At 45.5% G+C, this 22,770-nt stretch overlaps 1 protein-coding gene across 7 annotated transcripts in view; it reads right to left on the bottom strand.

The window, feature by feature from the left end:
- The window catches only part of Adra1a (adrenoceptor alpha 1A), a 105,587-nt gene extending 84,821 nt beyond the window's left edge, over positions 1 to 20,766 (bottom strand). For all 7 annotated transcript variants that reach the window (NM_017191.3, XM_087585472.1, XM_087585471.1 and 4 more), the window contains 2 exon segments: positions 17,591 to 19,080; positions 20,421 to 20,766. In NM_017191.3, coding sequence (NP_058887.2) covers positions 17,591 to 18,473 — 883 coding nt within the window. In that variant the 5' untranslated portion in view covers positions 18,474 to 19,080; positions 20,421 to 20,766.
- Between the last annotated feature and the right edge of the window lie 2,004 nt (positions 20,767 to 22,770).

Here is a 22,770-nt window from a genome sequence, read left to right as displayed (position 1 = left end):
TGTTTTGACACTATCCCAAGGGATGGGGTCCTGGATTGAATGAAAAAGAGAAAGCAAATATAAACATTCACCTCTTTCTGCTTCCTGACAACAGTTACAATGTCACCAGCTGCCTCGTGTTCCTGCCACTGTGGCTTCTGGCCACCATGGCTTCCCTACTATGATGAATTGTGGCTTCAAACTGTGAGCCAAAGTAAATCCCTTAACTTGCTGCCTCAGTTGGTTTCTATTGTTGTGAGAAAAACACCATGACCAAAAGCAACCTGAAGGAAAGAAAGGGTTTGTTTCATCTTGTCCCAGTCCGACATTGAGGTGAGTGAGGTCAGGAGCACGGAGGCAGGGACAGAGGCAGAGGCCATGGGGGACTTCTCTACCAGCTTGTTCCTCATTGCTTATTCTACTTGCTGTTCTGTACAATTGAGGACCCTTCCAGGGGTGATGCTGCCCGCAGTGAGCTAGGCCCTCCTACGTCAATCATTAATCGAGACAATGCCCAATTGCCTATAGGCCAATCTTACGGAGACATTTTTCCCAATTGAGAAACTCTTTTCAGGTTCTGAATGCTACACAGCCTGAGAACTGGGGTCTTCCTGCCCATGAGGACTTTTCCCACTGTAAATGGAGATACAAATGACCTCGGCTTACTGACAACACTTCTGTGGTTTTCTCTCCTTCCAGCTCTGCTGCTGCGTTTGACTCTTGTCTCTTTTTGTCTTGTCAGAGTTTTATGCTATCCTAAATGTTCCAGTTGCCTCCAACCTCAGGGAATTTACATTTGTTCTTCTGTTTATTCCTTCCAGTTTCCTCCATGTCCTAAAGTTCATCTCTCAGCCTTCTTGAGAAATACCCAGTGTCTTATACTCATGGTTTCCTCATTTCTACACCACAGTATCAGGTGGGATATCATCAAACCTCTCCTACATACACATGTATACACACACACACACACACACACACACACACACACACACACACACACACTTAGTGTGGGTCTTCTGGACTAGGTTATCCAACTCTAGAAACTCCCTCACAAATGCACACGGATGTTCTTCTACAGTGTCAAGATGGCACAGTCAGTATTGGCCAGCACACTATTAGCTCACCAGGCCATGATCATGCATTTCTTGCTCCTGCCTTGCTATTTCGGACTTTTCCAATCCTGTTGTTCATGACCCCATTGAAAACTGCTTGTTTCCATGAAGTAGTCTGTGACTACCTAAGCTCTCCCTCCCAGCTACATCTTATCTCTGAACTTCTAGCCCATTCCTAACAAACATGACTTCGTCCTGATGACTGCTGCTTGGTTTGCATAACCCTGTCTCTCAAAGTGGGCAGTGGATCTTGTTCCAAGTGCCTCATGAGGCTCAGCTCAGGACTAAGGGCACAGTAAATACCCAGTGCTTCATAAATGCTTTGTGATTAATCAGTCAGTGCAGGGTTAGCACTGAACATGAAAACCTTGGAAAACTCAGTGGACATTAGACCCCAGAGTTAATTATTTGCTCTCTGCTCCCCCACTTCTCTGCTCCTCATGGCTTTCTCCAGCTTCAACTCATTTCTCTTCTTCCCCTCACACAGGGAGAGATACAAGCTATTCATGACAAAGGTGGAGCAGAAAATGTAGGATTATCGGTTTTCTCCCCAAGTCACAGTTAACGCTTCATTTGTCAAAGAAAGTGAACAGGATAGAGAAACACCGAGAAAGCTTGTGTCATGGAATAGCTTGGTAATATCTAGTGAGTTATTTATCCTCTATGAGGCTCTTTTATAGGAGCAGAAATCATGGTGAAAATACTGTCTTAAAGTCTTACTGGTAAATTATAGAGTGAGTAAAATGAGCTACAATATTGGACTGGTCATGCCTGAAGCAGATCGTGGCACAACCCAGGGATGGCCTGGACATTTTGTTCTGAAGGGATAATTCAGAAGGGTAAAGCGCAATCAAAGAAACTGATTCAAGTACAAATTTGTTGTTTTGTTTTATTTTGTTTGGTCAAGTAGGGTTTGTCTGTGTAGCTTTGGCTGTGCTAGAACTAACTCTGTAGACCAGGCTGGCCTCAGATCTACAGAGGTCCATCTGCCTCTGCCTCCTGAGTGCTGGGATTAAAGTTCTGTGCTACTACCCCTGGCCCACATTTGGGAACTATAAGAGACGCAGACGGAGGAGAATTGTCTGGAATCCCAGTGGATCCAGGAGGAGCAAGATGCCAGCACAGCGCGGTGGCGCCATCAGTGTTAGTTGCATGAAACAAATCTATTAATTATCTTGCTGTTTTTCTAATTGGAGACTGGAAATCAGAGCACTGTAAAGTAGCTACCTATAATTCCTTTCCCCAAATCTTGGGAGTTAAATGTATTTTGGAAAATAGATTTTTATAACAGTAAGGAGTTCTATGCTGTATATTGTGTAATATTTCTAGTGTATATGTGCTTGAATAAAATATGAACACACTGTGAAACATATTGTATGAGTTTAAAATATACAAATAGGCTTGTGAGTTCAGACTGGATTCTGGGCCAAGAGATTTCTCATCAGGTCAAGCTATAGCCCCCATTATTATTTTAATTATATTTATATATGAGATGCCTCTCAATAACTTACATGTATAGACACTGACTAAACATACCAGGAAAGTTAGCATTTTCATCTCTTGGAACATTTAAAAATAATTTATCAGCACTACAACTTATTAATGTTGAACCTTCTGTCTTGGTAGGTTTTGAAATTGGACATTCCGATGAAAATATGTTTCCATACTACATTACACAATTTTCTATGAGAAGTAATTATCTTGAAATTGTCTTTTTAGCATCCAGAGGTGGAAAAAAATGGTGGATAGCAATTTTTAAAATGTATTACAGAGCTACAATAGTCAATACAGTGCGTTTTTAGTGTGGAGATAGCACACTTATGGAATATGCATAATAGGGTAGGAGCCCAGGAGACAGCTGAGACAGTTCAGTGCCTGACAAACAAGTGGGAAGACCTTAGTTCCGATCTCGGGCACTGACGTTAACAGCTACAGGAAGAAAGCTGAGAGTAGTGTCTCAAGTCAGTAAACAGCACTCGCCAGGCAGAGGCAGATGCAGCCCTGAGGCTGGTGGGCAGCCAGCCTAAGCAGAGCGTTGAGCTGTGAGTTATGAGAATATGCCCATACTGTGGAGAGCAATGGAGAATACAGCTGAAGTCACCTTTAGGCCTCTGTCTGTGCATATTAACATTGTGTTCATTGTGCCACAGCCATTCAGTGGGTGAGAGAGCAGTCGCTTCAATAATGGTCGGTGCTGAAACAACTGATTTCTCCATACTGAAGAATGATGTGGAACCTTATTTCAACCCAAATACAAAAATTAATTTACAACCTATCAACAGACTAACTGTAAGAACTGAGGCCATGAAATCCTTAGATGTGAAGATAGGATAGATCTTCCTAATCTTGGATCAGGCCATGGTTCGGAAATATGGCAAGCCAACATAGACAACAAAAGAAAAGACAGATAAGTTGCACTGTATAAAAGTAAAGACAGGGTGGTAGTGCACGCCTTTAATCCCAGCACTCAGGAGGCAAAGGCAGGCAAGTCCCTGAGTTTGAGGCCAGCCTGGTCTATAGAGTAAATGCCAGGACAGTCAGGGCTACACAGAGAAACCCTGTCTCAAAAAAAAAAAATTAAAGAGAGATGTGCATCAAAGGACTTTATGAAGAAAATGGCGCCTTGTGATAATGTGCCTGAAATTTTAGCTGTAGGTCTGTTGAGGAGGAACAATGGCGAATTTGAGGCTGAGAGAGGTTATACATAGAAACTACAATAAGAAGAAGAAGAAGAAGGAGGAGGAATCATAACAAGAAGGCCAAGGGATGAAGAAGAAAGGGGCAACTTAAAAAGTAAAAACATCTGTGAATTCACGAAACTGATAAAGAGCTGGTATTGGGACAAATAACTCTGAAAACTCAGCCATGAGTGTCAAACAACTCAGGTCACAGTGGGCAAGTGATTCAAGCAGGTAGACATTACTCCAGAGCAGATAAACAAAGGTGACCACAACACAGAGGAAGCCTCAGGCCATCATGAGTCATGAGGAAATGCCAAACATCTGAGTACTGCTACACGTTCCATGGCTGTAACCCTCACAGGCAAGAAAAGAAGTGGTGGCTGCCTTGGAAAGAGTGGGGCCTTGTGCATCGAACATCGGGTGGCTGCAGAAACTGGGGCAGCTGCTGTGGGAAACAGCTTGGCAGACCCTCTGCAAACTAAACATAGAAGTCTCAGATGATTCAGCAGTTCCACTTCTGATTATGGATCCAAATGGACTGCGGCAGACATTCAAAGACTGGTCCATGAATATTCATCTTGGCAAATATTCAAAACTAGCTCAAAGGTAACCGCCCAGCAGTGGATGGGTAGCTCAGTCAAATAGTGTATATCCACACGATGGAATATTAGCCTGTCATGAACGACAAGGTCACAACGCGAGTGACGTTCGCAAGAGCAGGCTATGGGAGGACATGTGGAAGGCCACATGTTGCGTGGTTCCGTATGGACACAGGACTAAGGTAGGGCAATCATACAGATGAAGGAGGATGGATGTCTGCCAGGGGCAAGAGAGGAATCACTGCTAATGGATACAGTTTCATATGGAGGAGATGGAGAAGAGCTAATTAGTGTGGTGGCTGCATAGCACTATCAGTGCACTGCCAGGAGCTGCTGAACTGACACTTTCAAGTTGTTAAAACAGCAAATCATATGTCATGTGAATGGTCAAATGGTCACAATTAAACACACACACACACATACACACACATGATGGAGAGACTTCTTGAGAACCTTCAGGAGTCTGAGGACTAAAACAATCATTATTTAAGATGTGGGAAGCCCAGTAGGTCTGGTGGCACACGCCCATCATCCTAGCATTTCGTAGATGGAAATAGGAGGATCAGAAGCTCAAGGTTATCCTTTACTACACAAGGAGATTGAAGCCAGCCTGGGATGCCTGGAATATGGCTCAGTTGTTTCTAAGGTCCCCTATCACCAATGTAGACTGCGGGGCTACTGCTAAAACATTTCTCACAATAAGGGATGGATGCACATGGTCAGTTTGTGAACAGCAGGTTTCTAACTTGCAACTAGATGTCTGGCAATAAACTAAATGTGAACAGCACATTTAAAAAAAAGTGATCGTGCAAACTGTTCCCTTCTCAAACCCTTTTTGGGCAAAGGCTACTGCACTGCGGGCATTCCAGAATAACAACAACCCATGAGCCCAGGTCAGCTTCGCCTCCTTCCCTCTGGAAAAGGCAGGCTGCACTCCTTGCCACAGTCCTCTCAGGGCCTTCTACCAAGCGTCTGGAATTGACACTCCTGGTGAAGAGCGACCTGTGTTCTGATCTCCTTGCAGAGCTGCCAGCAGAAAGGGAGTGGGTGTGGGTGTTGCTTAGTGCTCGGGACTCAGGGTTTCTAGTTGGCTGTCACCAGCAAGGCACTACTTACATCCAGTGTGTATCTTGGATCTAGTTTGCACAAAATTCTGAAACTTGGTTTGGAAAGTAGAATGCAACCCCCTCTTCCCTTGGACAAACAGGCAGAGTCCAGAAGATGGGTGGTACCCTGTGGGTGAGAACTTGGGCTGGGGAATGAGGCCCTTCATACTGTCGTCTCTTGGAAGGCAGCCACACAGGGCCAGCAAGAACTCACTGATTCCCAGGTGGGCCTCAGTTTCCTTCAGTGTTGTAGCTTCTATCCTGAAGTCCAAGAATTGAATTAATTCTGTAAGTGGCGTCCACATACAGTGGCACAGAATGACACATATTCCCTACTGGTATGTTGAAGCTCCAGTAGTTAGATTTCAGAGAGGTCATGAGGGTGGAGACTCGTGAGGAGTACTGGTGTCCTTATGAGGAGAAGGAGGTCTAAGTTTCCTTTTGCCATGTGAGGACCCAGGGAAGGTGACTGTGAGTCTGGAAACTGATCACACCTTCCCCTGAGCCCGGAGTCATCAGCCTCAGAGCTGTGAGGAGGAAATGATGCCATGTAGGCCACATCTGTGCTGCTCTATGATAGCCCCAGGCTCACAAGGACAGCTCTCCACCTGCTGCATAAAAGTACTCACAAGCAACACGGGAGCAGTGGGAGTTCACCAGACCTCAGAACACTTGACAAACTAGATAATGGATGAGGGTAAAAATGAGAGAAATCTATTAACCGTGAAATATATCCAGCCTGTGTATCATTGATTAATTCTAAAAGCTTCGATGATTTCCATAGCTAAAAATTACTGAGTTTACATTGTTTTGACTAGAATGGAGTAAATTGGAATTAATTTTAAAGAACTGGGAAATAAAATACCAGTTATTTTCAAATTAACCAGAACCACAAGGACTCCTTTGATGTCTACACAGAACAGAAGAAAGAAAGAAAGAAAGAAAGGAAGGAAGAGAGAGAGAGAGAGAGAGAGAGAGAGAGAGAGAGAAAGAAAGAAAGAAAGAGAGAAAGAGAGAAAGAAAAGTCAAAATTAGAAATACAGACCAAGCAGATGAAAAAACTAGAGAGTAAAGCATTAGGAGAAGAAGTGAGAATTTGCTTAGAGGAAGATGAATAGCTTTGATTGTTTCCAATCTTCAACAAGAGAGAACCAAAATACACAAACACTGTGGTCAAGCTGATATTGAAAAACAAAACTGTAAGCAGAAAATGAAAGAGAGAAGATCCTAGAGACTAAATTAATTAATTGGAGAACAAATGAAAATAATAAACTCAGAACCAGAGTTTGTTGAAAGGAAAAACAGAAAACCAAAACAACAGCAAAAGCCCCCAAGCAAATGAGGTCAGAAAATAAAGAACTCTTCCAGTTGTCGCAGTGACGTGGGAAGGAGGTTTTCGATATCTAAAGAGGAAGATGAGGAAGACACCCAGGAGAGGAGAAACTATACAATGCGATGCACAAATCCCAAATACTCACCTGCAAGGAGAGGGGAGAGGGGAAAATAAAATACAAATTATCAAACCTGACAATCAGAATAGATGAGTATCCATGGAAGGAATAGAAACGAGTCTCAGAGGCTTACATCCATAAAAGGAACGGAGCCCAAGTGTTTTATGGGGCAAATTTTTCAAAGCTTCGGGGCACACATAATTCTTACACTAGTTCAACTGTTACTGATGGTCCAAAAAAAATTCAATATGTTACAATTTGCTGGTACCCAAAAGGGGTCAAGATGACAGCTCAACTCCATGTGGATGCAGAAATACAAAGCAGAAGTAAATATTTAGAGGGGCAGCTTCCTACTCACACAGAACCTAAGCCAAGGATGTCAGCTAGGACATGGTATAAAAGATTTTTAAAAAACCCATGTTTGATAGATCCAGTTTTGATGGAACTTCATTCCAAAACAGAAATGAATTGAAATGCATTTTAAACTGGGGCCTGAATGGTCCCTTTTTGGGAGACCTGTAATTGAATTAGAGCAGCAGCAACAGTTCCGAGATGGGTCCAGAAGCACACAAGCTTCCCAGGAAGACTGGGTATCTAAAAGTGCACGGTATAATTTTGAAAGAGTATTCACTCAGGAGTCATAAGCCAGAAGGTCTTAAACTGATCAACGTCCTTTATAGTTTGTAGGGAAACCGAAGGATTAAAGGAAACCACAGTATTAGAAGGGCACAGTTATTCGATTAATGCAGCATCAGCACTAAAGCATGAATGGGATGGAAATAAAACAGATTCAAGATCCCTTTTACTATGACAAATGACATTTTCAAAGTACGATAGCGTCTGATGGATTACTCAATAAATCTGTGGAGACAGATCTAAAACCATTTTAAAATTAATACACTTATGTGTCATTTACCAAAATGCGAACAAAACCTTCCAGATAGACAATGCATGATGCTTTGAAAGAAAATAAGCTACCCGAGTCCTGCTGGGTAAGCTCCTTCGAGTATCCCCAGAGGACACATTCCATGAAGAAATGGATTAAAACATTTGATGGCATAACTATTTTCTATGTTTACATGACTGAAAACAAACAAGTCCCAGAAAAATGCAAATGAAAATGATCCCCAAGTATAAGGATTATAGAAACATTCCCATTCTTCTTTTAAAGCCCATTTTTGTCTCTCAGCAGCCTACTAGCTATGGTTATTTTACAGAATCTGGGGGCCACCCTGGGAAGTGGTGACAACATTCACCGAGGGTCCCATTTATTTGCCAGAGGAAGAGGCCTTGTCTCTTTCTACTCTAAAGGACTGTGAAGATATGGTAGAAAATGGCAGGTAGTCACTTGTTCTGAGCTTCTCCTCAGCACAGATTGGGGAACCATTAAAATTATCTGAAGACGAGAGAACTGGGGAGCCAATCAGGGATAGAGAGCACGTCTTGGGCAGCACAAGTGTGCAAGAAGCCCACAGCTCTCTTTGCACTGAGCCCAGAATAAAAACTGTGCAGCAAAATTGGCTCAGGAATTTACCAAAGGTGGGCAAGGGGACTCTTGATACTGAGTGACCCCCTGCCCAGTGGCAATAGGGCAAGTGGACCCTAGCTATGGGCCAGTGGGATCACAGTCAGACCTTTAGGGTCTATAGTCATAATGAGGATAGGGTGTGGCAGGGTCATTGGGGGAGCAGCGGTCTGTGGAAGAGCAGTCCCAGGTTCATCAGGTGTGAGAGTTAGAGACTAGATATCTGAGGGCCAACCACTGGGCTAACCCACCTCACCTTGTTGAACACTAAAAATACACAAACTAATAAGACAAATTTAAGACCATAGTGTATCTACAGAAACATCCTGTAGCAGGTTCCATAAAACCTTGCTGCCTAGACTGGCATGCTGGGGACCTTCAGGAAGTGGGGATTTACAGAAGGTCCTGAAGTCATGGAGGGTGAGCTCCAAAGGGGTTAGGGAATTTTTGTTCTCTCATCTCTTGGCTGATTTTCCGGCTCCTGGAGTTAAGTACTTGTTCTGCCACACTCCCCATCATGGCACACTGTCTTTATCTGAGGTCCAAAGCAATGAGGTTACCAGACTTTAGACCACAATCTGCTGAGCCATGCATGAGAATCAACCTTTTTTCTTTATAAGTTCATTGCCTCAGACATTCTATTATAGTATGGAAAGCTGACCAACTCACTCTCTTATTTCCTGCCCTGGATAACCCTGGAGTTCTACAAGAGCTGGCATAGTCAGTATGTTTGAACAAAGTTCTAGAAGGTCAAGTCCTCTGCTCTGAGGACTCATGTCCTCCGCTCTGAGGACTCATGTCCTCCAAAGTGTGTATGTTGACATCTTAGCCCTCAACAGAATGGTATTAGAAGGTAAGGGTTTTGGTTGGGATGAAGAAAAGATTCCCGAAACTCCATTCTTCCACCTTGACAACTAGAACAATGTAAGAACCAGAACACAGAGTCTCACCCCTGAGCCTGCTGGGGCCTTTTTCTTACACCTACCAGCTTCAGAACCACGGGGTGTAAGTTTCTGTTGTTCAGAAATAACCTGGTGTGGAAGGGCATCAAAGTAAACCAAGGCACCAAGTCATATGAAGGATACAGGGTAGGTAGGATGATACGAAATGATCGGATCTGAGGGAGCTAATTTGGGATACTATTAAGTGTGGGAGTGGCTGTGTGTGTGTGTGTGTGTGTGTGTGTGTGTGTGTGTGTGTGTGTGTGTTGCTGTAGAAATCTGAATGATCAAATGTTTCTTTGGAATATAAAGCAGCTGCGTTTTCTCAACCCATCTGAGTTCTGCAGAAGGCAGACAAGCCAGTATTTATGAGTGATTACTGAGGACAATGAAGGAGAAAAGTGCCCTCAAAGCACAGACAAGCAATTTTGTCAGAGGGAAAAATATTAATGACTACTACAAATGTGGAAAGAAATGTTCGAATAGCAGAGAAATCTGCTATTAAAAGTGAAAGGCCACTATGTATGTGTCAGACTGGCAAGCTAAATAGTAGGGTGGGAAGAGAAGAAACTCATTAGACGAAGAAAATGTTTCAGAAGATATTCTCTTCCTCACCTCAAAGTGCTGAGGTAAGGCCACAGCAGTGTGTTCCGTAGGTGGTGCCTACACAGCCAGCCTGGAACTTGCCAGACTACACAGGCTTTGAAAGACTCAGCTATTGTTCACAGCACTGCAGGGGTCACGGCCAATAGCTTCCCAGCCCACTGTGTATTCCTTTGAATATGACAAGTATATCTTCAAAACAAATTTGTCTTCTGGAGGGAGGTGAAGTTCATTTAAAGCCAACCGTGGCTATACTGTTTGTGACGATGAGGCACATTTTCTTGTAAATCAGAGCTCAGGAGGTGCTGACCAAGGAGGAACCCCAGAGGCATGCAGAGCCCCGGAAGGAACATGTGATACAGACCGTATCTGGCAGGAGACAGATAGCTTAGCCCGTCCAAGGCAAAGCTCTCCCAACTGGTCTAGCCACAATCTTACGTTCATCTTTGAGATGTTGACATATGAACTTGTCATTTCTGTGCCCTGGCTGTCATCGGTTTAAAAACAACTTGTAGAAATGACTCTCAAACCTTGCCTGATCTGGCACTACTCTTTGCAGCTTCATACATGGATTAACTCTGACCACAGTGACCATCTGAAAAGACCCTGTGGACATCTGGTTGGCCCTGCCAGGTTCTTTGCACATTCTGTTTCCTCCTGTCCCCCTTTTAGACAAGACTGGCCCTTGAACTAACTTTATAGTGGGCAATGATCTTGAACCTGCTGAACCTCTTGCCTCTACCTCAGAGTGTTGGGACTCTAGGTGTGTGCCTCCATGTCTGGTTTATTCAGTGCTGGGGATGCAACCTAGGGCTCAGGAATGCCAGCTAAACATTCCACCAATGTTGCCATATACCCAGCTCTTCCACTCACTTTGAACCACTAGTGATCAGCCAGTTATATAGATCTTGGCTCAAAGGTTAGGTCATTCTGGGAGAGAATTGCAGCCCTTGGTGGCTAGGACTACCCTAGTCCACTGTATGGATTTTAAGGTACCACCCAGAGCCACTTTCTAGCATCATATACAATTCAGAGTTGTTTGTGTGGGTCTCACTCTGGACATTGGAAACTAGCAGGAAGGAAAATAAAGGACTTTAGGTGTTGTGCTAAGCCCAGCTCATGGCAAATTCTCAATGTAGCTGACAGATAGAAGGGAGAGGCTGCTTCACACACTTGGAGCCAGTACTTGGCACTATCATTATAACCCTCCATCCCCATCCCTATATGTATTCCTTACTCCTGTATCAAGAGACTGGTCTGCTTCTCTTCCTTTGGGCTTAGGCCAGTCTCCTGACTTGCTGTGATCCTGAAAGAGAGAGCACTGATGTTGGGCCAGAGGTGGATGCAGTTTGTTGCACAGATGTCTGGTAGCTAATGCTCTTTGATGGGAGACATATGGTCTCACTATAAGAAAATTGATTTATAGCACTGGAGGCTACCATGAAGGCCAGCCAGTCCTGACCACCAGTCAGGCTGAGCTCTGACTTATGTCTACAGACACAGTTCAGATGGATTGCAGCCTGATATGGATGTCTCCAGAGAGGCTCTGCCAGACCCTTACTGATACAGATGAGGATGTTTGCAGCTAATCATCAGACGGAGAACGGGAACCCCAAAGAAGGAGTCAGGGGAAGGACTGAAAGAGCTAAAGGGGTTTGCAACTCCATTGGAAGAACAACAATACCAACCAACCAGATCCCTCAGAGTTCCCAGGGGCTAAACCACCAACCAAAGAGTACACATGGAGAGACCCACGTCTCCAGCCACATATGTAGCAGAGGATGGCCTTGTCTGGCTTCAATGGGAGGAAAAGCCCTTGGTCCTGTGAAGGCTTAATGCCCCAGTGTAGGGGAATGCCAAGGTGTTGAGGTGGGAATGGGTGGGAGTGAAAGCATCTTCATAGAAGCAGGAGGAGGGGGTAGAGGAGAAAGGGGATAACATTTGAAACGTAAATACATAAAATATCCAATAAATTTTTTTTAAAAAAAGATGGATGCAGTCTTTTGCCAGTGCTTTTGGCTGGCAAGACCTCATTCTTTTCTATAGTACCCATGGGCCTGGTCCCATGTTACCTACAGGAAAGCAATGATTGACACCTGTTATCTGGGCACCCACTGAGGAACCAGCCATTATGTGACATTTAAAAGCTATTCTACGAGTTGGTGCTTTCAATTGGCTGTGTTCTCACTTATCACTGTCTGAAGTTCCGCGTGTCTCTAATTGTTCTAACTTTCAGGGATTCCTTGTGATTGTCGGTGGGTCTCTAGCTACCTAAAACATAATAGGCAGCCTGTGAAACTTTATGGAGTAAACAAATTCTTTCCTTCTGCCTCCATGTAGTAAGCATCTCACCAGCTCTTCCTTCACACGGGCATCCCAGTTTAGAACACACTCTCCCTCCTTGCCATGTCTCCTGTCTTCCAGGAAGCTAATTCTCAAATGTTCTCTGCCTTTATAAGTCAAACTCCAACCCAATTCATTGGATCCTTTGATGCTGAAGCAGTGGTGGAGGTCCAACAGCAATGCCAGGCATTGTATTGAAACAGCGTACTATATGCAGATTTCAGACATGTAATCATATGTTTGATAAATGTCCCCTTCACTTCCTGTTTTCTAATGCTCTCTCCCCCTTACACCTCCAGGGACATCCCCCATCCATGGCAACAGCCACACACCCATGGCAACAGCCATATGTCCACACATCCACAATGAGTTGTATGAATTTTAATAAGATCAGTAATCTTTGTCATTTGCTCTGAGCTAGGCACTACAGGGAAACCCAGTCTGTATGGTGTCCCTTGTTTTATGAAAAAGTCGAGCTGAGGTCTAAATCTTAGGCCCCAGGAAGTAGTAGGAGACAGACAAGGAGTCAAATTCCAAAGATGATGACATCATGCAGTTGCTGGCCTTCCCTGGGGGTCAGTCTCCACCCTTCCTTTGCTCAGCAGAGGACTAACACTTTCCTAGTCTCTCTGGCATCAACACTCACTTTTTACAAGCTGTTACTGCCAAGTCAGAATGTCTGATAGCAGCCACCAGAGTCACCTCCCTTAGCTGAATGGCTTCTGAGCTTCAACCAAACATTTGGCTTGCAAAAAGGAAACAGGACAAGCAAGGCTTAGGTTAGAAAGCAGTCCTGTTAGATTCTCACCCACAGACACACTGGTCAATCCAGCATATACCCCAGGCTCAGTGGAAAGGAGCTTGGAGGGAAGGAATGTGTTATAACAAAGGCAGAATACAATCAATCAATCAATCAATCAATCAATCAATCAATCATCAATAAATCAGTCACTAACCTGCTCCTGGTCTCCAGTTGGGGATTTTTGAAAGGCAAGTGTCTCTTAAAGCCCAGGCCACTCTCGAGCTCATTGTAGTTTGAGTGTCATATAGCAGAAGGTGATCTTGAACTCTTGATCTCCCTCACACCACCAGTCAAGTGCTGAGACTACAGGTATGAGCCATTGAACCTCGGTGTTCAGGAACTTTTGGTGATGAGATAGAACTTACTCATTTGACTTCCCTTAGATAGCCTGCATGTGGGTGTTTCACATCCCAGCTCGGCATATCTGCCTCCTTCTGGACTCTGCTTTATTTCTAATCTTTACAATCTTGGGCCACCAAGTGTGGATTGATACCTCTTCTCTTGGGGATTGATAACATAATGGCCTACTTACTTTTCTGTTCACATCTTGTGTGTAAAAGGCACTTAAGGCTGCCAATGAAAACAAGTTACATCTCCCTGATGGCCCAGTCAAGGTCCTGCTCTCTTAACCTGCTCCATCAGCAGTGCTACTTCTAGAAGCTTCTACAGTGACTTCCAGATGAATGAAACTGCTATATTCCTCAGCACGGGGGACTGATGCTGCATCTGTCTTTCAGGCCCATGTCTTTTTAATTAACTTTCCAGGCCTGGAAAGCTAGTGTGTGCTGAATGCGTCTTTCCATTCTTTCTGCTTTGGTGGCTGGGACTTACCTATCCATAACTCCTGGGAGAAACACCACCATATTCATTTGGTGTGAAGAGGAAATTGCCAATCACACATTGGTGAGTTTAGGGGTCTTCTGGTCCAGTAAGCAGCTTCTTGACACACTGTGAAGTATAGGTTTTCAATTTTCTTCTGTGTCTGTCTGTCTGTCTATCTATCTATCTATCTATCTATCTATCTATCTATCTATCTATCTATCTATCTACCTTCTTACTTACTTTCAATTTATTTTTAAAGCCAGAAGTCCCTCTGTCATAACATCTTTACTTCAGTATTATCAACTCCTCGAGAGTGCAGTGCTTAGGAGAAGACTCAAGTTTCAAACATCCACCTACTCTCCGGGACACCAGGATCTAGGTAACCACACTCCATCTCCTTTAGAGCCCCAGTCACCAGCACAACCCTAAAGTCCAGGTATCCATCATCTCTGACTTTTTCCAGCATCTGCTCTGTGTGGGTCCCAATCTGACTTCATTGGCGTTCATCCCTCTCAAATATGCCTATCCACCCTCAGTCACACCCTATATCCCTCAGTCACTAGCTCTGGGAGAGCATGGTGTAGGCTTCTTTCCTGCTTGGTTTCAGATTCATGACCATAGATTCCAAACAGGCCTTTGGGCCACTGGTGTGTCTTGACTAAATTTTCATAATATACAGACTCTCATTCCTAAGAGAGCTCGTGTCTTTTTCCTTGCTATTCAATGACAGGCTCCTTGTTCCTTCTCTCTGCTTAGTTCACTGGGGATATTGAAGTGCTCTGAGAGCTCTCTAATGTTCTCCTTCTCCTTCTTCCTGTGGTGCTCACATCCCTTGACTGCTTTGCCATTTCTCACTTTTGGGCACTTCTCTCTAATCTTGCCTATGCCATTTGCATCCCTCTCTATCTGATCTTTCCCATCAGAATATAAACATCAAGGTCCGTCTTCCCTTCTGAGAATTGCCCCTGGCTTTCTCAAGCAATACCATTTCCTAGTGCCTCTAGCAAACACTTCCTAAGAGTTGTCTGTCTTCCCTCATCCCACTTGATCTTCTATTCTCCCTGGAGGATGCACAGCAGGGCTTCTGTTCCCACTACTCTACAGAAGCCATCAGCCTCACCTGACTGCTGTCCACCATTAAGGACACCAAGTTGTCTTCCAGAGCTGTATGTGACACAATTGTCTCTTTATTTTTCTTAATTTTCCTCCCACCTCTTGGGTTACATACACTCTGCCTTCCCTGTGTTGCCTGCTTCTCTCCCTGACTGACACGTCTGAGGCTTGGTTCTTCTCTGTCTTTTCTCTGGGTGCCTCCTCTCTGGCAGGCCTTCCTGTGCCTCTTGCTGTATACATTGGTGTGTCCAAGGTTTTACCCTTAGCCCGTGTCCCCTCGAAGCTCCCAGTTCACATATCTTCTGCCCACCTGGCAGACACTCAGATGTCCAAGGGGCATTCTCAGCATAGTGGGAGCAATGCTCCGATGTCCCTCCTTCCCCAGCCCCTCCCCTCCCTTCTCATTCTCCATTCTTTTCAGTCCCGGTCAAATACATCACCATTGACTCAGTTCTGGACTTAAAATTACACTTGATTTCTTAACCCTGTGCCCAGCTCTGCCTTTGAGGGAAGTGCAGAGTGTGGTCACTTGCACAGTATACCAGAGCTCCAGACCTTCAGCCTCCTAACTGGTCTCCTTGTTTGCTTGCAATAGGCCACTCTCTATCTGGCTATCACAATAATCATTACAAAATACAAGGTGAGTCACTCAGCTGCTAAAACCCCTCCAACAGCTTCCAATCACAAGTATCCAAAGTTTACTTCAACAACAACTAAAGACACCAATGATGTTACCTTATCTACCCTTTTTTTTTATTAGCTTGAGTATTTCTTATATACATTTCAAGTGTTATTTTTTTTTTTTTGTCCTTGCTTCTTACCCTTGCTTAAAAGCATGTGAGGCTCTCCCATATTTGCAGCCACTGTTCCCTCTGCCAACCTGTTCTTCCCTCGGGATTTTGCAAGGTTAGTTCAGTCAGGGCTCTGCTCAAATATCCCCTGCACTCCACAGTACTTCTCAGTGCTTATTGGTCTTTCACATTTTTAGGGCATATGTGCACGTGTCTATTTTCATGAACAAAGCCACCTTTAGTGGCTGAAACAAGGGTTCACCTAGCATTTGTGGAGTGAGTAGGGGCAACTAGAATAGTGTACACTCCTAGAAGCAGAAAGAGAAGGAGCGTGGGAAGAAAAGTAGGCAGAATGGCTAGAGCAAAGAGTGTTGGTCCAGTAACCTCAAAGCTCCAACATCCTGCCAGGAAGAGTTAGGAACAGGGACAGGCAGGCACAGGAAGGCCATTGTAGGGTCAGCCTCTTCAGTAGTCCTGTTCCACAGAAATCCTGCAACTGTAGAAAATGTCTGTGCCTCTACTGTCTCAAAATGTAGGTACTGGCCACAGCTGGTCATTGAGTACTTGCAAAGTAGCTAGTGGAATTGAGAGATGGAAATTGGGTATAATTTAATTTTAATGCACTTTTAAACAGCTACATGTGTGTGGAGGATATAGTGTTGAGAAGTGTCTTTATTGCATGTGTGGTGGCAAGATGACAGGTATTGAAAAGACTGGTTAACATCTGGGGCACCATTGGTACTCAAAAACTAGTCCTGTTATTCTGACACGGAGTTGCAGAGTATGGTACCGTAATTGATACAGGGTTCAAGGGCCCTTTAGAGGGCACATTTGCTATGATTTTGAGTTTGTTTTGTGTTTGGTGGTAACCAGCATGTGAGTCTGTATTTTCGTTTACAAACTAAAAATAGCGAAGAAGTGCTTTGGAATTGCAGGAAGGCCTTTTGGAGAGAGCAGACTGTCCCAGCGGATTGACTTGTTGACACTTACAATGAGCTAATTAATTTTGACAATGGCTAATTTTGCATCTGCAAAGGTTGGATTCGCCACATTGTTGTACTGTTTTCAAGCTGTCACCTGCAACTTCCAGGATGGTTTTGGATAAGAGTGGTGTCTGTTTTCAAACTCATTGCTCAAATAAAAGAGTATTCGCTCGATGGGGTTTTTAATGGGGAATTCTTTATGGAGTTTTAATTAGTTTGGACATGAAAAAAATGTTTCTGTTGTGAGTGGCTTGCCATATTCTCTTCCATACTGAATTTGAGAACAAAATGAGCACAGCCAGAGCCTACGCAGAGACTAACACATCTGACCCAGCCATACAGTCCGGTTTGCCCAGAACATGCATAGTGTGTAGTTTCAAGCCAAGAGGACTTTTGTCCCCACCCATAACAGAACAGGAGCAGTATCCAGTAGTCTGCTTGGGGGACTCTAAAGAGACTGAATTGATTTAAGTTAACATTAAGAAAAGTTGACATTCTCCTTAAAAGCCAACAAATCTCTAGCAGCCAGTCAGTCACCTTCTTTACTGAATCTGACAAAGTGCCCTAGGACCCAATGCAAAGAAGACTAGGGGGATAAAAGAGGAGAAGAAACTCGAGTTCCCAGCAGGAAGTCCTTCCTGTGCCTTTGAAATGCAGATCCCTCTTCCTCCATAGCGGGTGGGTCTCCCACTGAGACTCCCCACCCAGTATCTGTAAACAAGGGGCTGAGAACACTCACCAATGGGCATCACTAGGAAGAACGGCAGCCAGCAGAGGACGAAGCAACCCACCACGATGCCCAGCGTCTTGGCAGCTTTCTTCTCTCGAGAAAACTTGAGCAGCCTCACTGAGAAGTGAGTCTTATTCTTGGCACTGCTGACTCCGCCGCCTTCTGCAGGGACATTTTTACGGTGGATGCGGAGCGTCACTTGCTCTGAGTCTGACTTGTCCGTCTTGAGGCCGGACTTGAGGCCCCGGCTTTCTCTCTTGGCTACTACGTAGACTCGACAGTACATAACCAGAATGATGGCCAGTGGCACGTAGAAAGAGCCCAGCGCTGAGAACAGCACGTAGCCCGGCTCCTCATTGATCTGGCAAATGGTCTCATCCTCTGGAGCCGGCTGCCTCCAGCCGAACAGGGGTCCGATGGAGATGACCAAAGAAAGCACCCAGACGCAGAGCAGAGCCCTGACGCCCCTCCTCTGGGTGACAATGGTGGGATAGCGCAGCGGGTAGCTCACACCAATGTATCGGTCGATGGAGATGATGCAGAGGCCCATGATGGACGCTGTGCAGCATAAGACGTCCACGGCCGCCCAGATATTGCAGAACACCCTGCCAAAGGCCCAGTAGCCCAGGATCTCAAAGATGGCAGAGAAGGGCAGCACAGTGGAGGTGAGGAGGAGGTCTGCCACAGCCAGGTTGACAATGTAGTAGTGAGTCACGGAGTGCAGATGCCGATGACAGGCCACTGAGAGGATCACTAAAATGTTCCCCAGGACTCCGAAAATGATGAGGCCCCCCAAGATCACCCCAAGCAGAATGGCCTTAGAAATGTTCACCGGAGCTGGTGGGTGGGTGCAGTTGGAGCCTTCCGAAGCATTTTCAGAGAGAAGCACCATGGTCTCAGGGAGGGGGCAAGGTCAGGCTTTGGATGGCCACCCTCCAGGAGTGGGGGTGGGGCCTGTGCGAAACCCGGTGTGAGGAAGCCAAGTCAAAAAATCTCAGCTCGGGGGACTCCTGACAGCTGGGTTGGGCTCCGGTAGGGAGAGAACACACCTGTTGCAAACCACCCTGGGCAGCCTTGGAAACCCTCAGAGGGCCACGTTAAGGTACAGTGCATTAAAGGTGACATGGCCAGGGGCGCTCTGGGTTTCTGGGGACACCTTCCCAAGGTTTAAAAGGACAGGCTGCGGAAGCAACCTGAAATTACAAAAATCTGCTTTTCTGTGCAGTCTGATCCATTCTGTGCATCCACACAATTAGAAATTCACAAGTCTATGACCAGTCTTTGCTGAAATGGTAGCTAAGTGTGGCTCGGCCTTCGAAGCTCAAGGCAGGGACGCTGGGCATATGGGTGCTGCAGACGACCCGCAGTTACTCGCCACTTGTCCGCCCATCTATGGGATGTCGCTAGCTCCAGCGTCTAGGAGTTCTGGCTAAGTGACATGGGTCTGAAATATTTGAGGAGACCGTAGTGGCCCTGGAGCTTCGTTTATCTGAATCCAGCTGAAAATAAAAAGCACAAAGAAAACGGCAAACCATGAGCCAGGCTCCCTGGACAGCCAGGCCCTGGGGAGCTCGCCCAGTAACCAGACTCCTGCTGGGAGCCCGCCGCTCTGCAGTCCCTGAGTGGCTTTGGGCTGCCCTGACGTAGGCAAAACGGGACAAAGGAGAGGACTGCGTGCTCTGTCCCCCTCTGCAGTCCTCCCCTCTGGGAAGCTGCCTTCAAATGTTTCACCTTGTCTTGGCTGACCAAGTTCAAAATCCAAATCAAAAGCAATAAAAAAAAAATCAAAACAATCTCCCCACCTCAAATAATGACAACAAAACCCCAAGCTGCAGTAGCTGGAAACTGAAATTCGAGAAATAGGTTGAAGAAAATAAAACCCTGAAACGCCCCCTTCCTGCACCACCTTCCCAGTTCCACATGCTGGAGTGCAGCTGAGGTTGTCTCACAGAGGCAAGCCGGTGGAATCTGGAGGATCCTCCGTGTCGCCCTTTGAACAGGTTGCACCATAGTCACCTGGAGAGGGCGGCCTGGGAGTGCGAACCTCAGAGGGTACTGAACCGCAGGGCCACGCGCACGCTCACTCCCGCGGAATTTGCGCTGGTGGGAGCAGAGCGCGCGGGTCTGCCAACCAGCCAAGCCACGCTCGAGAAAGAGCCAGGTTCCCAGCAAAGCCAATCTCCAGGGCTAAACAGGGCCCCGGGTGGATTCAGGCAGGATTTCCAAGGGGCGCCCGCTCTAGGGATTCCAGTATCAAGCCACACCCGGGCTTTCTGGGGACCTGGGTGGGAGTATATTACTCCTCGGACCAGGCTCTGCAAGTAGCAGTCACTGCAGATTTCCTAAGGGACTTAAAAAATCAAGCCCGCGTGCCAGCAGTCGGGGATGCCTGGGATTTTCTGGGCTAGGGTCATGATCTACCTAAATAACCCGATTTCTGCAAAAGGACCAGACCAGAAGACATGAGAGGAGGGTTGGGGGTTGGGGACCTGCATACTTTGTCTTTTGGGGTTGGGCCCTAAGGCAGGGATCTCAGGAGCAGGCTGCTGTGAAAATCACAAGTTCAAGCCCTCACAGGTGATAACCGAATTATGCCACCACTGCGGAGACCGCTTCCTCCCATCTGGGGTCTTATATGGGTTAAAATGACACTTGTTAACTAGAAGGAAACTCCCCATGGCAAATCAGGGAAATCTGGTGGTTTGGGGTGCTGGTATCAAACCCGGTCCCAAAGCGGAGATGCAGGGCTAAGTGGAGGTCCTGGGGCACACCAGTCTACCCCACAACCCGGCCCTGCGGGATGCCGGCGCTCCGCACCCCGCACCGCTGCGCTACTCACCTGCTGCGCGGCTGCGGAGGCCCTGGCGCCAGGAGAAGCGGACCTTCAGTCCTTGCAGCGCCGGCTGCTTCTCTGCAGGAGAATGGGGCGTGGGGGGGGGCAGTCTCCAAAGACCAAGACCCAGTCCTTAGCACCCGCTGACTCACCCCACACACCACTACCGAGCACCTCAAACTCCGGGCTCGCTTCTGTTTCTCCCGGATCTTTTAAAAATAAAGACTGAAAATAGAGAAAAGAAATGACAAATACAGCGAGCCAATAACTCCACGATCACCAGTTTGATATTCAGTTTCTGGACACCAGAAAAGAGCGGCTTGGAACTTTGCGGCTCGGGTTGACGTAGTACAAGGCAGGCGGTAGCCTAGCGAGTACCGTAATCTCCAGCTGTTACCGTATTCCTCTGCAGCAACCCGCACAAATCTCGTAAAACTCGGGGTTATTGTCCTTCTCTTTCTTACTTAGAAAGTGGATTCTTCTCTCTTCCTCTCCGTTTCTCTGTCCCCTTTCCACCTCCCCCTCTCCTCCGTGTCTTCTCTTCCCATTTACCACTTCCTCTCTTCTATCCCCCCCCCCTTCCACTCTAGATCCTTATCCCCCTCCCTCTCCTTCCCTTTTCTGGGTCTCCACCTATCAATAGGCTGATTTTTACATAAAAAAAAAAAAACAAAAGAAAAGAAAGAAAGAAAGAAACAAACAAACAAATAAACAAAAACCAAAACCAGACTCCCTTTCCAAGTTTTTACTGAATAGATAATGTGCTCACCGAAATTCTCCTAAGGTTACTTTGAAAAGTTTAGTCCAAGTCCCGGCCCGGGTTCGTTTTAGACAGTAAGTGTGAGGCTGGCGGTGGCAAATGTGGTGGTGCTTGACAGTATTTGCAGGTGTCTAAAAAGTTCATAAACCCAGAGACTATTCCTTAGATTTGATCGCAATAGTTCAAGGAAAATAAAGTCTTTTCAAATATGACCCGCCTTCTTTCACTTGGTTACATAGTTTTAAAAATTATATTCTCTCAAGGCAGTCTCTCGCACAACTAGTGTCTCTAAGTGCATTTGTTTCAGGTTCTCAAAAGAAAATATAACCAAATATAACCTTGGAGGAGAGTTTCCCCTCTTCCGTTTTCTTTTCTTTTCTCTTCTTCTTCTTCTTCTTCTTTTTTTTTTTTTTTAGTGGAGCGCTCACACAACCGATTTTATTATTTATCTCTTCTGGACAAATTCCATGCTCTGCTTAACTTAGGACTACGTGAAGTCAAAAGAATTTCAGAGAACTAGGAATAAACAAGAATTTTCCCGGTATGGTTCCCATTGCCTATGTCATTCATTGTTGTTGACTCAGACAGAGCATGGTTTTTACAAATGCTTGCTAGGATCCCGTAAATCTGGTAAGACAGAGGTAACCTTAGGAGCGTGGGGCTACAGCTGCGTGTAGTAGGTACCGTCTTCTCTTGCGTGCATGTATGAAATAAGGGCTTGGATCACTGGAACCCTATATTTCTGCTACTTCTTCTGAACAAACATGTGTTAACATTAGTCATTTTCCAAAAAATGATGTTTAGAGATAACTTTTCAACAGCAGTATGACACACAGTATGACCAGGGATCTTATGATACTGAAGACCTAGTACTTAGATTTATTTCTCCTTTATGTATAAAATCTCAGTACCCCTGAGTCTAGAGATGTGCTACCCATACCTGCCACATTGGATTTGTTTGGACTTTAGTAACATTTAAGGAGAATATACACAAATGGTTTGCTTCTTGACAAACTTGGAGTATAGAGGAAGCCCAGTGGACACACAGACAAGAAATTTAGCTCTTTTAACCCCAGAGACTAAATCACGTGCTCTCTGAGATCCCTCCCCGTTTGGAGGAGGCTGCTCTAGAACCGGAAGGACTTCTGTCCCTGGTCAAATGAATGTGGAGGAGTTGTTTGTTCTTTGGGAATCTCGCCCCCTAGAGGGAGAGCCGATGTTCAGTTTTAGATTACCCTACCTCATGAACATTCCTTCTTAATATCTGTTCCACAGTAGATGAGGTAAGTGGTTTTGTCTGCGTGAAAACAGGCTGTGGAGGGAAAAATGAACTAAAGTTTCTGGAATCCCTAAATCTGTAAGCCCAACACATGGGATGATACCTAAACCACCCACTAACTAGTTATTGCGCAAACCACTCACTTTAACCACGTCGGCTTCCAAACCTCCTCAGCTTTAGAATTTCAATCTTTGCAGCTTGACTCAGCACAAAGCTTCCGGTTGCTAACTGGTTGATGAGTGGGAAGCTAGCCACCTTCTATGTACTCTTAATTATCTTATCAGCTTATAGTTATTATTCAAAATGATAGCTTATAA

The sequence above is a fragment of the Rattus norvegicus genome, chromosome 15, assembly GCF_021556685.1.
Source record: "Rattus norvegicus strain SHRSP/BbbUtx chromosome 15, alternate assembly SHRSP_T2T, whole genome shotgun sequence".
NCBI classification, from domain to species: domain Eukaryota; kingdom Metazoa; phylum Chordata; class Mammalia; order Rodentia; family Muridae; genus Rattus; species Rattus norvegicus.
Note: the sequence above shows the minus strand (reverse complement) of the source record. Positions and strands in the feature narration are given on the sequence as shown.